At 34.6% G+C, this 20,750-nt stretch overlaps 2 protein-coding genes across 2 annotated transcripts in view; both read right to left on the bottom strand.

Moving 5' to 3' along the window:
* Positions 1-144: 144 nt before the first annotated feature.
* LOC124186675 (DNA replication complex GINS protein PSF3) lies at positions 145-4,434 on the bottom strand. Its single transcript, XM_046578560.1, has 4 exons — positions 4,274-4,434; positions 3,753-3,897; positions 3,528-3,657; positions 145-2,921 (listed from the first exon to the last, which is right to left on the bottom strand). The coding sequence occupies exons 1-4, from the start codon at positions 4,377-4,379 to the stop codon at positions 2,688-2,690; spliced, it is 615 nt and encodes a 204-aa protein (XP_046434516.1). The 5' UTR covers positions 4,380-4,434; the 3' UTR covers positions 145-2,687.
* Positions 4,435-10,792: 6,358 nt separating this feature from the next.
* Positions 10,793-20,750, bottom strand: part of LOC124186667 (guanine nucleotide-binding protein G(o) subunit alpha) — a 34,554-nt gene continuing 24,596 nt past the window's right edge. The window contains exons 5-9 of the mRNA XM_046578551.1: positions 20,430-20,590; positions 16,654-16,782; positions 15,855-15,984; positions 14,926-15,079; positions 10,793-14,818 (exon numbers count right to left, since the gene is read on the bottom strand). Coding sequence (XP_046434507.1) covers positions 14,631-14,818; positions 14,926-15,079; positions 15,855-15,984; positions 16,654-16,782; positions 20,430-20,590 — 762 coding nt within the window. The 3' untranslated portion in view covers positions 10,793-14,630. The remainder of the gene's footprint in view (positions 14,819-14,925; positions 15,080-15,854; positions 15,985-16,653; positions 16,783-20,429; positions 20,591-20,750) is intronic.

Below are 20,750 nucleotides of genomic sequence, written 5' to 3' on the forward strand. Positions count from 1 at the left end.
ACTAAGTATACGCGTATAATAGAGAAAAATTTATTCCTTACAAAATAACACTTTGCTCAAAAGCGATATTTTTTACTTTTCGCGACCTTTGGTAACGTAGCAAAAGTATTAGTTTCGGTCGCAAATCACTTTTTTCAAATTCAACGAATCTTTACGTTTTTGAACCTCTAGAATTCGAAAAACAGTATAAAGAAAATGTCGGTCTGTCCGGCAAACTCTCGCGACGATACGGGAAACGACTGGATGAAAATATTTGAAACTTACACAATTTTTTACAATCAAATGGTGGGCATGAAAAATTGCTACAAAAAAAAGATGCAACAGAAAGGGAGAGAAACTAAAACGATCGAAGGGTTAGAATGAGTTTCTTTTTTCGTTTACCGATTTACAAATTTTATCTGTATTATCCACAACCTTTTTTTCTAAATACAAGTTTCGCTTTTTCATTTTTCGCTTCCGGTTTGTCGCTAAAAATTGTCTCGAATAAAAAAATTTTAATACCACTTTACCTTGGGTGAATAGAACTGTAACTTTATAACTGACGAGAAGGTTTATATAATAATATATTTTATATAAAACTTAGATATATTAAAGATTTTACAATAAAATATTATAGAAGTTTAGGACGTATGGAATGGGAAAAAAAAAATTATATACATTCCGAAACCAATAATAGGAAAAAACTTCTTGTAAATATCGTTGTCGTTAGGTATTAAATTCTGTGTATAGTATACACATTATTTTGTACAATCGTAAAATTAAAAACGCGTCAATTTACTAAAGACGACGTAATTTATGCGCAGTACGCGTTATTTTTTTTTTTTATTTTTTTTTTTTTTTTATATTACTTACGAGTAACGTGAGCCATTGCAATGCAATTTGTTATAGTAACACCGTAAATATTGGTGTATGTTATATATAGACAGGGAGATTCAGTCTACAGTAATTTTGAAATTGAAATATTATTATTGCCCCAAGATCATAATTATTGCAATTAATAATTACAGGGCTGGTAGTATTCAAGTCGTTTCAAAAAAGTGAAAAAAACCGACTGTCAGACATAAAAAAAGCAACTGAATAGTGACCGATCATAATTAAATATAGTAATTAAGCGAAAAGTGTCGCCACAGTCTTATTCATTTCATCAGAAATAGCCCTATTTTCATTTATGTCACTGAATACGGGTTTTCATTGTTCGTGACATCTTTTTCCGCATTAAAAAAAATGCATCACTGTACACGATATTCAGTGAATGAGTTACAAGTGAACGATAACTCTGATTTACGAATTTATTGTCCTTTCGGGCAAAACATTTCGATAAAGAAATAATGATCAATGTTATCATAGTTGATTTTCCAAAATAAAACTGAAGCTAATTTTTCTCCTGAAAATACTATAACGCTTAAAAAAAAACAAAAAAACAACAGAATTTTGTCCACAGCGGATATCACGTAAGAAAAAAATTGTGCAACAAAATTTTTTCTGCACGAAACTCAATATTACGAACGAGAAAATGACTTGAAAGATCATTTCTTGGAAAAAATAACAAAACGTGACTCCGTTCAAAAAAAAGTGAACAATAGTGAGAAAAGTGACCGACTACCAGCCCTGTACTTATTATTTCCTATTACAACTGTTAGCATTAATATTATTGCTGTCATTGTTATAATAATAATAATTATTATTATTGTTAGCGTTATTCAAAATCTGAAGAAAGAGAGAAAATAATTTCAATGAGAATTCAGAGAGTTTATTACAATTTGATGTGGAAACTCGACCGAACCCAAAGCAATAGTAAAATATTATGTTTTTTTTTTTTTTTACTCCAAAATGAGGTTTACGCATAAAAAATAAAACTTTCCTATATTTTTAACAAGCTAGAAATAAAAAATTTTTCAGAAATGAACAAACTAAAAAAAAGTCACATTACACACGCCCGATAGAAGATATAGCGTATCTTTCGCTTTTAATTAATATTGTTTACATTTCATTCTTTCGTTCTCTGTACAAACAAACAACTTATGTGAACTCACATTCTCGTTGTTGTTGATTTCTTTTAAAAATTATATCTCTTCGACCGTTATGAAATGCGAATAGAATTGCTTACAAGAATCGTTCCGAGTTTTTGTTTGTTCATTAAATCAATGAATAATTAGTGATTATTTTCTTTCCATTCTAACCTTACGTAGTCAATGGGTTGTGAGATAAATGATGAACCTGTTGTTTGTTGCGTGATTAATGTTATTATTATTATTATTACTATTATTATTACAATTATTACTGTCATTATGATTTTTCTAACGTTAGCAGTTATATCATGTGACTGATTTCGTTGGAGAATATCACGGAAGAGAATATTTACATTTGTTACCTAGTAATAGCGATAATTATTCAAACCTATCTATTTCACTTGTTCAAATAAAGGGTTATAATTGTACAATTCTAAAACAGCAAGAGTGTTCCTCTAATTATTCATGCATATAAAAACAAATTTTGACCCCGTCATCCTCACCCCGAGTATTCAAGAAACGATTCAATTTTATACAAGGAGTTATCTAAAGTCCAGCTTTAATTTGATCATCGATTCAGTTTTCAGGAGAGTTTCATCGATTCGAGTAGCTTGCAAGACAGTACTGTCGGCAAAGCAGAGTAATAAATGCACAAGAGTATCTAAGAATTGCCCAAAATCACGTATTCTCATCCTCTAGCTCCGCTCGTTTTCGTTTCTTATGATTAGCTACCATCTCCGATGTCTCAATACTACCGCCACCTTCCTTCAACCAAGAAATCAAGAGACACCTAGACTTTCTACCTGTTAAAAACAACTTTCTCTCCAGAATAGGAAGCTGCAATCCTACCGTCGGATCTGTTCCTGTATTATGAGCCCAGTCCATTACTAGTCTGAACCGCGATTTGAACGCCTGAAAAGCAACGATCGCCGTAGAAATAATGAAAGAAAACAAATACAAAATTTAACAAAACGTCACTATCTTGGAGAATCAATTCGAGACAAAAGAAATGAAGGAAAAAACGTCACATGTCCACCATTTTTCGGCGAATATCTATGTGCATTTCAGTCACAGGAGTTATACCACTCACAATACTTGACTCGAGGAATTACCAAAGCTTAAAAATCTTTGTGAAATTGTTGCGAACTTTCTAGATTATAAGTGCACTTTTTCAATGCAAATTTGTAAGCATCTCTGCATATTTTTATCAGGATTGCAGGAAAAAACTTCATTCGTAAGAAAACGCATGAACACTCGTGAATAATATTCAGAACTCAACTTTACGCACGACAGTAGGATGTAAAATTTTCCGCGACAAATGAGGTCAAGATTAAAATTTAGTGAGCATTTCTACCCAGGGAGCAGGTGTTTCTCTTCGCAGTTGAGTAATTATTCAAAAAATGTAAATAATTCTACCTTCTTATCTAGAGATTTTCGGTGAACTTTTCTCTCAGATTTGTCTGTGTAATCTCTACGCATTTTTATGAGAGATATAATTAAGATATTCAAAAGAATTACCTGCAATAGTAGATCCTGAATAAGGTTGCAGTCGCTGTGCTCGTATTGAGCGAGGTGAATTCCGAATTCATAGAAATAGCAACTCCACTTGTTTAGAGCCACCGCGCATGCGTCTGCAGTTAGAATTTCACTATGGTGTAACAGAATTGAATATGTCAGTTGTTACATGTACCGATAGCTGCTCACGAACTCTTTCAAATAATTCCAACACATTCATATAATTACCGGTATGCCTCCTTGTATATTTTAGGAACTTCTATACTGACGAATGGATGCGTTCTAGAATTCATGGGGTACGCAAGCCAGTGAGGGAGGTCCAATTTTGTTCCTGATTGCAGATCTGGCGACTCCGAAGACACGTCCAAGTAGCCTGTGTTCAAATTACTAAGTAAATGAAATGTATGAAATCTAGATTGCTGCATTCCTTCATCACTGCACACATCACATTGAGATTAATAAATACAAAAAACAGTGTTTCAGACTATAATTCAAAACAAACGTCACTGAAAGACCGGTTCCAATTTTGTTCACAGGTTATGTCATGACAGAGTAACGAAATTTATAGAAATTAATCATAGAACATGGTGGTAAAGAGAATCCGAAACTGAATGAAACCCAGATCCAAGTCATCAGCATCAATTCGACATCAGAATATCAATGTAACGGATAGAATCAGCGAGGTCATTGCAGCGTTTCGTCTTGATGTGATGCGTTAGGTTAGGTTAGGTTTTGGTTGATAAACTCACCGAGACCTGGCAGTTTAACTTCGATCTTGCATGAAACGCGTTCTTGACTGGAAAGAATATCGTCGATCGAGAAGTAATTTGGCATGTAACTATGACACAACGACATTTTGCACAATGTTCCTCGCTGTTCCGGCGCGTACGTTACTGTACGTTACCGCATTCCGACTGGGAGTATTTAGACATAGTGGAAGCATCGACGTTGAAAAAGTATCCCCGAGCCAGTGATAGAAAGGGACGTCGTAATACAACATGCGCTCTCTTTCTACGGCAGAAGCGCATCGTTGTAGTATTACTAATTCCCTCACTATACCGTTTTCTACTCACAAGAAGGGGGACACCAGGCTTCGTCCACGTCTATATGCTCTTAAGACAAAACGAGAGAATTAGCTCTCGGTACTGTCAACAAACTTTTAACAGAGATTAGTTATCTATTTTGCGCTGCGGAGTTCGTGAGTAGCTTCACCTCTATCCTAAGGAGTTTTTATCGCTGCCAGCTAATTTCGGAACGCACCGTTAGCAGTAAGTGAAGTGAGTAGCGCAGCGAGCGCAGCAATACCCTAGTCTCCATGTACTTACAGGTTTACTTACTACCACCATCCGATCGCGCAGTGTCGCCAATATTCGAAATGTCAAACAGCGTTATCATCAACCACTTTACATCGAATTCATATTCCGCGCGAATATTCAAACATTCTGACGGCAAAAATTCTCAATAGATATTTGCGAACGTTGTCTGAAAAATACAAAGACGGATACCGCTGGCAAATTTTCTTGAGCACTTTTCGATGTGTATTTTCCAAAAGGAACTGCGTATCGCGGTCAGTAATGGATAAAACTTCCATGTCCCTGGAATAGTTTACTATTTGTGTAAAATAATTTAATTTGATATAATTATATCTACAATAATTATTCCACAGATAATTATTTTACACAAAAATATCAAAATTTCAGTCAACACACGCAGGTCCATAAAGGTGACTGTTTTTACATTCTTTAGTCAACATATTGATGGATCTATCACATGCGTGATCTTTATCTGCTAATCGTAAGCCAATCTTGTCAAAACTGTTCATTTTACGCTTTTTGTTAATAAATTTCCAAAATACCAATGGGAAGTTTTTCTTCCATTAAATTCATTTATAAAAAAAAAACGGGGAATATAAGATTGGTCGACAAACGAAATGAGGATATGTAATTACGATCTATAAATTATGCATAATTGAGCGATATTTTTAATATTAGTTTATTTCGACATTTTAAGATGTATGGACAATTATTACATAATAATTATATATATAATGAGACATATTTTACTTTATGTCGGTTGGTTTGCGTGTATATAATTATGTATTCCAATTATATGTATCGTGTGTCTCTCCTCGTTACATTTTCTTTTTAGACATTTCGAATCTTACACAACACCCTTTCATAAAATTATAATTATACATATATATATATTTATATATTTATATAGTCATTAAACTATGATAATGAATTATGAAATATGTGTTCAGGGTAGGTTGTTAATCGCAAATTAATTAATAATAATTATTCATTTTTTTTCTTCTTTCTCTTCGTCTTCTTCTTCTTCGTCGTGTTATCGTTATCAATATTATAATCAGTATATTAATGATTAACCATATTATGTATAATTACGATGTAACACTATAATTAAATTTTGTTGTGAATTTTTTTTTTTTTTTTTGCATTTTTTCCATCTTTTTTTCTGTATTTACTTTTATTTACTGTATTATCATTAATATTATTATCATTATTATTATTATTATTATCATTATCATTATTATCATTATTAATATTATTATATATTTCATCCGAAATAAGTGAAAGTACGTTATACAATTAATCCTGCACGCATATTATATATAATAATATAGTATATATATATATATATATATATATTATATGTATGTTCGCAACTCGACAATATTATTCCGCATAAGTTTTTCTTTTTTGTTTCATTCATTTAATTATTCATTTTGTTTTTAATAATTTTCGTTTTCTTCTTCTTTCCTTTCGTTCTGTTTTTTCTTTTTTTTTTTTTAAATTTTTTTTCTATTTTTCTGTTTGTGTATCACTCGTTAATTAGAAATACGCAGGAATATTCAATGACATAATTATCGTATTAAAGAGTATCTAAGACATTGCCGATTACCGTATCTCAAAAGATGGTAAAACTTTTCAACCTTCTTTACACCTGCAAGATATTCTCTGGTCAGCATTAATACAGGAATCCACACATGCTTGTAGACATGATACCAGAAGAACAGTATTTGCGTGATGTAATTATCTTATTCTTGGTACGTACGGTTCCTATATGTGTGTGTGTGTGTGTGTATAATATATGCATATACATGTGTGCACATAATATATACATACGAAATGCTAACCAGAAAATGTCTATATTATATGTATGCTAGTCTAAAACTATCCGTACATTACGTTATTATTATTAATATTATTAATATTGTTATTATTGTTATTATTATTTGAAAAAACGGTAGTTTTTGCCCATCGGCTTCAATATACACCGTCTATAACCAATACATAAATACGGTATCAAGATCGATCTTGAATTTTGCCATCTTCTTGTGCACAAGATACAGATTAACGCAGGGGAGGCCAAACCTTCGCACAAGTTACAATTTTAACCTCACGCAAAATACATGCCCGTCTGTCAAAGACTCGAGGATTGCTTTGGATTGTTTTTAATTTTTTTTTTTTTTAATCCTTTGTCAAAATCAGAGCGCATGGAAACGAAGCAAGAGGAAGGCAACCTTGAATCGTGATGCCGGGTATATTTTCACTCTTGTAATTACGCTCAACCACTTCGCACCTGCAATACTCGGAGCCAAAAGAGCCGCGTCAAGTCTGGCCGTCCCTGCGGCAATGTCTTATTTCTCTTCTTTTAATAATGATTATTACAAAACCTTCGGTTGTGTCTTTGTCGTATTTCTATTTTTAACTATACTCCTATGTATTTTATTTTTTATTTTTTTCTTCTTGCTACGTAACTCTATGCAATATGTATTAATAAGGAAAACCCTGACCTCGGCAGCTGCACTAGCAGGTCCTTTATTTCTCACGCTACGGTTTTTTTCTTCGTCAACTTGGTTTTTTTTTTTTTTTTAATTAAAAAAAAATGTATTTTTTCTGGTTTTTTTTCAATTAATACAGAGTAACTATAACTATATATATATATATATATATATAGTTATAGGGAAGCGCGGTTGGTAATAACACTTCCTAATTCCCTCGTCTATGCCGATACACGTCATGTATTTTTAAACATGCAAACGGTGTTGCGTATGCATGTATATCGCTTTTCGCGGCGCATTGTTACGAACAATTTACTAACGGCTCGTTGAAAGTTGTAAATAAAAAGAGATGGAGAAGAAAGAAAAAACAAAAAAAAAAAAATTATCGGCATTAATAACAATTAACGGTATCGATGTTAAATAGTGAGAAAATTTTATGAATCGTAACGTATTGTGTTCAAACAGAAAGTCTTCTGCATACCAGTGTATTGTTCAGCTATATATGTGACTAGAAACACGTTGTAATATGAAATATAATGTATGACTTAGGTGTACGATAGTAATAAGAAATATTATTATTCAAATATATTACTTATAATTATGTATAATAGTTACAGAGATTTAAAAATCATAGCGCTGATGTAACTTAATTTTACAATAATATGGCAACCGCGATAGTATATAAAATAAAAAATAAAAACGAAACAATAATTGAAATAATGATAATATTAACGATAATAAGATTGGGAAGTGTAGACTCGAAATATAATATCTTACGTGTGTGACATTTGTGAATTTATGCGATGAAAAAATAAAATTGTTTTACACGCGTATTCGGTTTTTTATACGATCGTCATCTCTCGAGATATTAAAAAAAAAAAAAAAAAATACGTGGGAGCCAGACATTGGAGATACGTTTGTGAGAAGAAAACAATTATTCAGTCCTGACATGTAACAATTAAAAAGAAAAATATATATATATATATTTATATACAACCATTTGCGAGAAGAAAAATATTTGTTGGTCACCTAAGGCATGGGCATGAATTGTTCCAAACCCTTGTAATTGTACGGTTTGCACGTTCTGAAAGATACGGTGATAATTTGTCGCATCGCATGAATTGTACTGCATATTTCGTTAACGTTCGTTTAGTGTGACTTTTAATCTTCCGTATATATACCTACGGACTATGCTACACGTGTGTTTCGATTATTATCTCTGATAAATAAATTTTCATTTTTCCCCGTATTAATGATAATTGCATTTCGATACGATTTCCATGCCTTTTTTTTTTAAATGTCTCTTCCACGGCAAAAAAACAGGAAAAAAATACTTTGGCCGATATTAGTGTTCGTTTTAACGATTCATGATTTTTTTTTAACGACTGTTCAACCGTCTCATTCAACAACTGGCTAAGTCTTTAATTTCCTATCGTTATCGGGTTATTCTCGTTTCTCGTTCAAATATGCCTTGTATGCGTACAGCGGTGGGATTGGGTGATATAGAATTTTTCTACGTGCAATAAACACTAATTTTTATGCATATAATATGTAATAAATTATGGCAAGGAATGTAGCAATGGCACTATTAATAATATGGTAGGTATGGCGAAGAGACTCGTTGCGGTAAATTGTTTTTTTTTTTTTTTACGTATAAGCTAATATGTTAAAAAACAAATCAAGTCACGAGTTTTGAATTTTTGCATGACTTGCGATTTTTTGATAGGGATCGTCAAATTATCTTTTGTCATTTTCTTCTTCTTCTTCTGCTTCTTCTACTTCTGATTCTTCGTCAACTTATATTGGGACATGTTTATTATCTTATTTCTTTTTATTCTTTTGTTTTCCGCTTTTATCATCAGTTTCTATTCTTTCATACTTTTTTTCAACCATTTCACGATCAATAGTTAAGAATTAATCGACACCGCGCTATTCTTCAAATGGTCGCACTCCTTCCCGCGCACACATTTCTCTGTCTTTCGCATGACAAACTTGTCGTTCTGTTTCTCTCTCGTTGTCTCTTTCTCTCTTTTCAAAACTTATTTTCGATAAGCAAAGTAAAAAAAAAAAACAAAATAAAAAAAAAAAAAACACGTAGTATGAGTCATTATTAGACTGACGATTTACATATGGCAATAATCTTTGGCAGCTAATGACGATAATCAATGATTTTCTTTGAATGGTTGTACGAATGAAAAAAAAAAAAAAAAAAATCAAATAAAATTTTAATACATATCAATTACTATTACAATTATTTTTTATACCTCACATCCCAATGGTTCGTTTAATTATTCACATTTCGTCTGTTCGCATTAGTTTTTGCTTCTCTGTTTTCGAATTCAAACGTTCATTCGATCTCATAGTTTAGCAGACAATTATAAAATGATCGTTAACGTTCATTTGGCTAGCACGCTTTCCTAATATATATGTATTATATATAAATGTTTTTTTCGAATATACCGCAAATATGCAATTCACACAAATATTTAATCGATTATTTATCATTTCCATTAATACGTGTAATTACATAATTATTGTTAATCATACTCGTAATAATACGATAACGCAATAATAATGGGTACAGATATAATCGTTAGGATCCTTACACGCATACTTTTCCCTCAAATTTTCCTTGTCGTTTTTTTCTTAAATCGTTTCCCCCCCCCCCTCTTCTCTCTACAATAACATATTATACGTAACACACATATTATTTTTCACCTATTTTTCAACCTCCCTCATCCTTCTCCCCATTCATCATTCGTCAGTCATCATTCACAATTTATCATCCTCTTGTTGCCACACCCCATTCCCTACATGACATTATTTTTCAAAACAGAATTTTCATCGAAGATCATTAAATGTATTACATATCGTTATTTTGTCGACTCGTGTTTTCTATAAACGTTTGAATAACTACGTTCCTGAATTAAGTAGGTCCGTGCTTGGTTCGTATATTATTATTATTATTATTATTGTTATTATTATTAATATTATTATTATTATTATTTCAGCAGCAATCAATGAACTAAGGACATGCATCGTGAATCGCAACGCTGTTCCAAACTTCAAAATTCGAATAATATTAATTTAGCCACACGCAGCAATCCACAATCAACGATCCGCTCTTCTCTCTCTCTCTCTCTCTCTCTCTCTCTCTCTCTCTCTCTTTGTCGCGCAGAAACACACAGAAACAAATTCTCGCCTGCTTTCGTCACGCAGCCTTTCGCGTTTCATAATAATAATAATAATAACAACAACAACAATAATGATAATAATAACAACAATAATCACAACAACAACAATAATAATAATAATAATAATTTTTCAATTTAGTTAGCTCTACTATTAGAACAGACATCACGTTTAACTAAAATTATTACCCCCATGCTCGTTGGCACGTAATTATATTTGGTACGTATTTCTCTTTCGTTCTCCTTCTTCTTTGTTTTTTTTTTTTTTCTTCTTTAAACTATTTTTTTAAGTCATCTTCTTCTATACTTTTTATAATTATAAGATTGAATTATTGTTTTCATCGTTTGTGCAAACACTTTTCACCCCTGTATATCAATTTCAACTATATATATATTTAGCTGACGGCAGTTGCTCGTCCCTTCGTAATCTCTTCCTCTTCCTCGATGCAATTCGGAATCTTTCTTTCAGTCTGTGTGCCCACGTGTACTTTCTTCCAATACTTTTCTACCAGCATGTTCATTTTAATCCTTTGTCAAGTGAACGTATACTTGGATATCTCAATGGTGATTTCTGTTACTTCCACTTCTTTCGCAACGTTATTCTTTTCGCATTTCCCTTTTTCCTACGGTGAGTACAGAATATTTACAAATATACGTGTCATTTTGTTAAAGATCTGTTGCAGCGATGCAGGTGCGTCTAGCCATTTGTTAATTAGCTTATACGCCTCGGGTAGCTGTATGATAATTAAATAGCCTCGTTTGCATTTTGTAAAATACGCGTATAACGTCGTGCGACGTTGTAGGAATAATTAATCTCGGTTTTTGTGTTTTCACATATCGGTTCGTTCTGCTGTTCCTTCTCTTTTTCTCCAAGTTTCATTGTCATTATGATTATTATTATTACTTCGTTCATTTGTCATAATTAAACCCCGTTCGAATTGCTACTCGAGTGTTTCTATAATAATTTACTCCTTCTTGAACGATCGTAGCTATTTTGTTTTTGTTTTTTTTTTTTTTTCGTTTTCTTCGTTTTTCTTTCATGCTCTCACTTTATTTGCGTAATAGTAAAATATAATAGATATGAAAATATCAGTGTTTAAGAGTACTTCAGGAGCGAAAAATATTCGTGCATTTTTAATTAAAATTTTTCTTTTCATCGTTTTTCATTCATCTGTTCCTTTGGTCTCTTACTTCTTTCTTCTATACGCGCTATTTTTCTTGACTCTCCTATTACAGTGCCTCGAATCTTACGACTGTGCGCAACGAAATCTGTGTATTGGTTTTTTTTTTCTTTTTTTCTTTTTCTTTTTTTTTGACTGTTTAAATTTGTAACTTTGAATGTATAGTATATGAATTATTATAATATATATTTACGCTGTGAGGTCCCGTATGAGCTTTTGTTTTGTGTGTACATGTAATCATTTCATTCTCCCGCTCCGAAAATGCAGTGCTACCAGGATATTGTCAAAATAGTTGTGAATATATATATATATATATATATATATATATATATATATATACGTATATATATATATATATTTTTTTTTTCTAAATAATGAAAAACGAAGAAACTAACGGACAAGCAATAGAAAAAAAAAGGCTAAGAAAATACTGACGATAAAGACAAATAAATTGCATGCCTATAATAGAAAATGATCGCATCTAAGAGATAATATGTTGTTAGAAAAATACGTTTTCGGATAAAGACGTACTAGCCCAGGATTATATAATTGCCGGGTAATATTTTTAATTGAACAATCATTTATTTGTGCATGTGTGTCGAATATATATATACAATACATGTATATGTATATATATTTTATTTCTTTACTTTTTTTTTTTTTTTTTTTTTTTTTTATCATCTAGCGCTAATATTTTTCTTATAACATTATAAATTATCGTACGCCGCCAAACGGAGTCTGTACCAACATGCGCGTGATGCAATCGCGTGAGTATGAACTATAAATTACTACCATTTCTTTTTAAACCTTTTTGTTTTTAATTGTATAGAATAAATAAATGCCACCGTAGATTTGTTCTATAATAACTCGAGTTCTATCAGGTCACGTGTAATTATTATAACGCCGTGACGTGATTATTATATATTGGGGTATACGTTTCACGTTGTGAGGATATTGGATTGATAAATTCAAGTGTATAAACGTAAGCAAATCATAGCGTACAAATGACGCAAAGTAAAATTTCCAAAACCAACGCGATTGAGGCAGAGGTCCGTAAATAGAAATGTAAGCCTTGTTTCCTTCGGAACGACTATTGCATTGGAACTAAACCACAAACGTATTACACGTAATAATTATAAAACAGCGCTTTCGCCATTAAACTACCAATTTTTTTTTTTACTCATACAAATTCAACAAAAAATAATTATAATCGCTCTTTGGACTGTTCTCATTAAATTGCGAAACTGCGATCAGAGAATTATATGATTGTTATTTTCCATGACGATGGTTTCCCAGATGAATTTATAATATTTATATACATGTCGTGAAAACTCATTTATTTAATTATAAAAGAAGAAAAAAATTAAACTTTACGTATCCAGGAACGAGTTAAGCAGATAAAATAATAATAATAATAATAATAATAATAATATGGTAAAAACTAAATATGAAAAAGGACGACAGAGTAGTAAAAAAAATTTATATATTTGCGCGTATGTTTACTTTTATTTAATTAGAATAATAATAATACGTAATAATAATTTTTTTTTTTTAAATTTGATCACTTAAGTATTACTTTTGTTGCTTCTTTGATTGCCGACTCTATATCTTTCTCTGTCTCTACTGCGATTTGTAAGTGATAAAAACTGTACGCTGCGTACGGTATATATCATGTGCGTGTGTAGTATATGTGCATATATGATTTGAACTCGATTTATTTTATTCGAAAATTTTATCCCCTTTGTGCAGTTGCCCTGTGCGCCTCGTGAATTGCAGTATTTTCGTTACATCTGCGATATTCACGAATCGGATGTAAAAAAAAAAAAAATATATAAATAAACAATTTGTGCAATTTTTTCACCTCGATCACAATATTTACCTGTTTGTTGTATATCCGTATTATTCGTGGTCTTTGTTTTTGAGTAAATGAATCCAACGATACACTAGCTAAAATATCGCAACCTTTAATAACGATAATTCAAATCTCTCGCCCTCATAAATTCGGGGAAAAAAAAGCGGATTTTAAGTATCACAAAAAAAGGATTTTTGTGATACTTAAATTTCAGATCAAGACCGAGAGTTTCGTATCTCGAGAATCTGGCACAGCTGTGTAGTAATTTATAATGAGAAACCTTTAATGAATGCGGTGAACGCTCGATAATATTTTCAGCGTTCGATATATAACAGAGAAAAATAAAAAATAAAAATCTCGCTTCAACGAACGTTTCAGATCTGAATCGCAACTCACCAGCCTCCACTGCAAATTGCGTATATTTATACGACGAATAAAATTCAATCGTCTGTTGACGTCGAGATTTTTCAATAACTCACCAATGTAGTAATGATTAGCTCTCTCTCTCTTCCTCTCTCTCTCTCTCACACACACACACACACACACACTCTTCTCTCACACTCTTTCCCTCTCTCTCTCCCTCTCTCTTCCCCCCTCTCGCTCTCTCACCCTCTCTCTCTCACTCTCACTCTCACTCTCTCTCTCTCTCTCACACTCTCCCTCTTTTTCTCTCTAGTTACGTAAGATTCTATTAATGTATGTACTCGATATACCCTATTCATACAGTATATTATGTATACGTTTAAGAGCCACTGTACATATAAAACAGTTAAATATATATAATGATAAAGTTGGATTGAAAACCGTTTAACAGGTTTTACAGAAGCGTTGTAATTAATCACGTTCTATTCCTTTCATTTCTTATCCTTTCGCATTTCCATTTCCCTTCTTTCTTGTTGTTTTCACTTTGTTTCTTCCTACTTCTTCATTCCAATCCTCCCTCTTCCTAACGGCAGCTCTCGATCTCTCCATCTTTTCCTCTTTCTCTCTTCTGCTCGCGGCCCTTTTTTCTCGTCAATTGTTCACGCTTATAATTATAGGTTGTTTAAATAGGATGTATTACGTTATTGAATTAGGCTAGTAGAGACCGCAGCCGCGAAGATTATTAGCTATAATCACGTCTGTCACAGCGTCGAAGACAAACTGAATGTTATTTGTGTCGGTGGCGCATGTCATATGGCAGTAAATCTCTTTCGAAGTAGATTTGTTCTTTGCCTCGAATTGTGCCTGGATGTAGGCAGCCGCTTCGCCGTATTCTTGGGCGCCTGAAAAAGGAAGAAAACTAGATTAGGATTTGGTAGATTCCGAAAATTCAACTTCAAAGACGATCGGAGAGATCTTTCGCTCCTAGTGTAAGACGTTTTCTACCCACCGGCGTATTCGGGGAAGCATATGGTCAGGGGCGATTTGCGGATCTTTTCCTCGAAGAGATCCTTTTTGTTCAAGAAAAGAATTATCGACGTGTCCGTGAACCACTTGTTGTTGCAAATCGAGTCGAAAAGCTTCAAGCTCTCCTGCATCCGGTTCTGTAATCAGAAAGTTCGATGCTTAGCGTTAATTGTTCGAATATGTGAGTTTCGTATTGGTTAGAGAATATCGTCGGGCATTTTATAAATTGATGCCGAGATGAGGCGGTGAAATTGATTTCCGGACTCGCGGCGCGGCGGCGCGATATTTCATCGTTCCCTAATCGAGGCACTGCTCTGGTTTTGTTTAAAATTCAGGTTACGTCCGCGGCACCTCGACGATCAATTGACACTTTGACACAAGCAACGTGAGTCGTTGCACTAATACACTTCTTCCCACGTGTGTCTCTCGGTCCTCCTGTCTCGTTCTCTCATTGTCAGGCGACCAATTGATCCCTTGATCCCTTGATTTCTGCGTTCATTCAAGTCTCACGTCACTGCAGCTCCATTCATTTTCAGCTATCTGTCTCTATCACACCTTCCGTCTCGTTCTTAAAACCTTAAAAGTGTTCACTCTCCAAGTCAGCGAACTCAATACGTGACAAGTGCTCTGCTAAACTGGTGAAGCCACTCAACGCCCATTGATCTTTACAAGAAAATGCCAGGTTTCCAATTTCTTTTTATTCCTCGCAGGTTTTTATCCCCCCTGATTCACGGAATAACGTCTGGACTTCATTTCAAACAGACTTCAAACCGACTCGGTTTTTCCTCAAATTGATTTCAACTTCTCCGGTATTGTAGATTCAATGAAACGAGCTTCGAACTTTGAACGTTATTTCAAAAAATTTTACACCATACGAATATGAATATTATTACAAACGATTTGGTAACTTGCCGTTGTCTCGTCCTCGTGAAGAACTTGATCGTACTCGGACATGGCTACGCAAAATATGATGGCTGTTACATCCTCGAAACAATGGATCCACTTTTTGCGCTCACTCCTCTGGCCACCGACGTCGAATAACCTGAAGTTAAATAATAAGAAAAACTATGAAAAAATCAGTGAAAAATAACGAATTAAAAATCAATCCCCTTAATTTCCCTTTATATTTCGTCGCCAGTTTATTACACAGCAAGAGAGACCAAAAGCTGATTGTACCTCTTCATACTTCTGCACAGTCTTTATACTCGATGCTCGTCAAATCAGTTCAAATTGCAGTTATAATAATCGAGATGATATATATACATATATTATGTATAAGGCCGCATCGCGGAACGAATAATTGATGAACCAGAACTCCGAACAGCCGTTGTGCCTGTGTGTGTGTGTGTATATATATATATACCTATATGGCTCACTATGTACATTTTATACAGTCCATCCGTACTCTACGAGACACGATAAAGGCGGCACACGCCTGTTCCAACCACACGTCGTAGCGTATACAATTACTACTGTTATAAACGGCTATTATTTGAGCGATCGAATTTAACATAATCAACTTTATAGTACCCTTGTTGACTGTATCGATTCCAGAACCTGTTGTGATCGACCGTTATACATCACGAAACGCGTAATAATTCAATGATCGTTGTATATATCACGTTCAGGTGTATGAAGGGGAAAAAAACTCGCAAGAAAAAATGCATTACATATCGTTGAAAATTGAGAAAACAAAATTGGCTATGCTCACTTGAAGTTGAGGTTCTTGAACGAAAAGTGGACCTCTACTATCCCAGTGGTTTTCACTCGAGTCCTGAGAATGTCCTGTTCCGTTGGTTGATACTCCCTGGCACCTAACCGGTCCAAATCGTCGAGGAAGCTGAAACGCAGACACAAAACGTTCGGTTTTTATTATACTTACAACCAAAAGTACGTCACTGGTATATTTTTATTCATAGATCTTACGATTGATATTTAAGAACAAACATTGCCGTCAGAAAACGAGAAAGAAATCGTAAATGTAGATAGAACCAAAAAACAATTTATCAGCAATTTGACCTTACTATCGGAATCCATTTTTACGTATCCTGTATTGTTTCGTGAGGTATATCTACCGAATATTTAGCTGTCAATTCAACGGTCCGCATGTCCGATTGTCCGTTCATCGGTTGAACGTGAATTCTAGTATCATTTATACCGAGGGAGTCGACGCCAATCAAAGGAGGAATCTGGACGATTAATCGCGATTTTTCGACAAAACTTATGTTTTGTTTTGTTTTGTTTCGAAATTTTACTCTTCGATATGTTGCGTTGATTTTTTGCTGCAGCTGCCACCTTTGGATTCGTGATGTTTCGACCCCCTCGTCCTCATGCCTATATTATTTGCACGACGTTGTAACGACGACTACACCATTTAACACTCAAGTTCTTTAGAGCTACCCGTAATATCAACTATCATAATACATTTCAAAGGATTAGGTTCGTAATAGTTTCGAAACGATCGAATCGTAGGCCAGGTTGTGCGTCAAGCTTTCGATGTGGCTTCATATCGAATCAACATGGAACGCGAATTGCTGATGATATATAATTCGCGGTCACCAGATGCAGCTTCGACGGTTCGAGTTTCCGGGGAAAAGGAATGGGGAGCTTTAAAAATAAGGTGCAATTTCGTCGAGGAACTGAGTGCTTGTTCAATTTAATTGTGTATACGATGTATGCATGTGGAATTTTCGGTAAACTATATTCAGCAACGCCTAGATTATTTCTATAGTTATACCGTAATATGACGGAAGTGTAAAATTCACGTGTGGTTATAAAAATTATCGAAATTTCGAAACAACCGTTATATTAAACAATGTGTATAATAGAAGGATAAAAAATAAAATGAAATAAAATAAAATAAAAATAACGAAATTACGAATTCGAGCGATCATTTTTTGAGCTGTAAGAAACAGATTTGTCGAATCGATTCTAATCAAAACCAAATTCTGAACACAATCGATATCCTCCGATACATACAATATACATATTATAGTAGTTTGTATCGTTTCAAACTATCTTCTTTCGTCTTTGACACAGGCTGAACCATATTGACTTTACAAAAACAAAATCAAATTGACACTTTTGGCGAGAATTGAATCCTGTAGAAAATGTTTCTGTGCAAAATCAAATCCGTGTGTCATTAAATGCTGCCGAGCGGTAACAATGGAAAATGTAAAAAAAAAAAGAAAAGAAGAAAAATGACATTCTGCCCCCGCTCCGCTGCCCAAAGTTATTTAAATGGAAAATTTCGAATTCCGTCCAAGCGACCTTTTAAAATTGGATTGAAGGGTATATCCTTCGGAAACGATTTCTTTTTCCCTACCACACGTGAGTCAGTACCTGCAAGTTTTTCATCCGGTAGCGGAGAACGATGAGATGAAAGAAAAAAAAAAAAAAAATCGTCACTTCCAAACTCAACACCGTAACAATATACATAAATTTACCATCTGCAGTGTATAAGGTGTGTGTGTGTGTATATATATATATACATATATAACACACATCTACACAAGAAGTGCAGTTGCAAGGGTATCCGAAAGGCGTTGGGGTTGAAGGGAGGGGGAGGAAGGAAAGGGAGAGAGATTGTGGGTGATGAGAAGACGAGGAAACGGGATTTTCGAGAGGGAGAGGAGGAGGGGGGGGGGGGTGAATGTTGGGGGTAGGCAGCAGCAGGGGGCGAAGTCGGCCATTTTATCGCCACGTGACACGGGCGTGGCGTGACGTCACTCCCGATCAATACGACACGAGAGGTTACCTCTCTCTCTCTCTCTCTCTCTCGCCCTCCCTCCCGCACCGTTCAGCTCTCTCCGTCTCTCGTCGTCGCTCTTTCCTTTTTTATTCCTCTCTCAATGTACGTACATACGCGTACATACATATGTGTGTGAATACATATATGTATGTATGTATGTATGTACGTAGGTGTGTATATATATACATCTACAAAATATATATGTATACACGGGTATACGTATATTCCGAACCGCACCAGCTTTAAGTCGGTGACCACCGTTGCGTTTTTCCTCGGCACATGCGAAACAAAGGTGATGGTGATGGTTGCGGTTGTGCGCGCAAGCTCATCGTGCTGCAGGCGAGCTTTCAACATTTTACATAGAATAGGTATACATATACCTGTACATATATATATATATATATGTATGGCGTACCCGCCTACCAAGCAAGCCCGTTACACATTGCATATATAATATAATGCTTTTCGTATGAATAAGTTTACACATGCGTATCCTATGCAGGGATGGTATCGAGGAGGTTATTCCGCAGCAGCTTTTCTGGCCTACTCCACTGGCCAAGCTCTCGCCGTTTCTCCGCAGGATAGGCAATGCACTGTCCTCCGGAGGGTAGGGTGGTAAATTTTTACGTGGCGTCGACCGCTGAGGGATTTTTACAGACCACGCGCAAGCTCCCTTCTTTCTCTCTCCCTCTGTTTCTCAGCTTTACCGCAATCCCTGTCACAACTCGAGGAGAGAAGAACTTGATCACTCTTTGAGGGGAGGATGCAGGTACATTATATTTTTTATTTCTCATTCCCCGGAGACTCTTTTTCCCCGCGTCTCGTTTTAATCCTCCTTTTCTTTCCCCTTTTTTTTTTACCTCATCTACTTTTTCTCCCACTTCTTCATCTCCTTTGTTTCCTTCTTTTCCTTATTCTCGCGGGATAATCCGTCGTCTTTTATACGGCGTCTACGTAACTCGTGCACAAGGTATGTTATATACTATTATACAGATAATGATTTATTTTCTATAAGTATAATAAAACATATCGTGAAGGTATACTGTATATATACATATTTACACTTGCGTGTAATTCTTATATTTCTTATATTTTCGAATATCGTTTGTGCTTTCAGATCATTTTTTGGTTTTCTTTTGGTTTGTTTCGTTTTCTTCTTCCGTACATACGCAATGCATAAGAGAGACTAAAAACTATACAAACCTATGTACACGCAACATCACCGCGATGAAATGTCCACATTCACAGGATGTGGTTATATGTGCAGAGGATATGACGTCCACTGTTGGTCGGATTTACATCAGATGCTGTATGTACGCTTATAATAATAAATCAAGAAGATTTCCTTCTTCCTAATATTATACGTGCACTTACACTTTTGACGAACTGTCTTTTCTCGATGCATAGAACATGCAACATCGATGATCGATGATCCGTATATTTATACGATGTCAATGTGTACCTATACATGTTTCCATGTGTAATAGGCAATTGTGAAATTGTCAGTAACGATGACGATGATGATGCTGATAAGGCGAAAGCTGCAGGTACGCGATATCGATTCACATAATATACAGGTTAACGTACGTGGAGTATGCGTTAATACACAAGGGTATTAATAACGTACACATGGATATGTACGGATGTATATAACAGAGGATTCGGGATTGAGGGAGGAAGACGACGTAGAGGATACGGAGAGTAGTTGGGCAAGTAAATATAAACAAGGGACTCACTATTTAGCCGAATCGTTCAGCTGGTACTCGTTACTCCTCCCGAAACACTCTTGGACCCCGTTGTCGGCCCAAAGCCTCTTCATAGCAGCCAGTAGTTCTTCGCTGAACGGCTCGGTGTCCTCCATCCGTTGGATAACGTCGAACACCATCTTAGCATCGGTCTGGAAATATTGAAAAAACATTCTATATATTACAGCATAAATGACTGAACAGTTTGTCATACCAGACTTGGTTGAAAGATAAATTTCGCGAGCGTTATTCGATCTTTCGCTCGCCGCGCCTTTGGAAACCATGACAGTTATCCTGTGAAGCGTTTTCGTA

Source organism: Neodiprion fabricii, chromosome 1 (assembly GCF_021155785.1).
Source record: "Neodiprion fabricii isolate iyNeoFabr1 chromosome 1, iyNeoFabr1.1, whole genome shotgun sequence".
Lineage (NCBI taxonomy): Eukaryota > Metazoa > Arthropoda > Insecta > Hymenoptera > Diprionidae > Neodiprion > Neodiprion fabricii.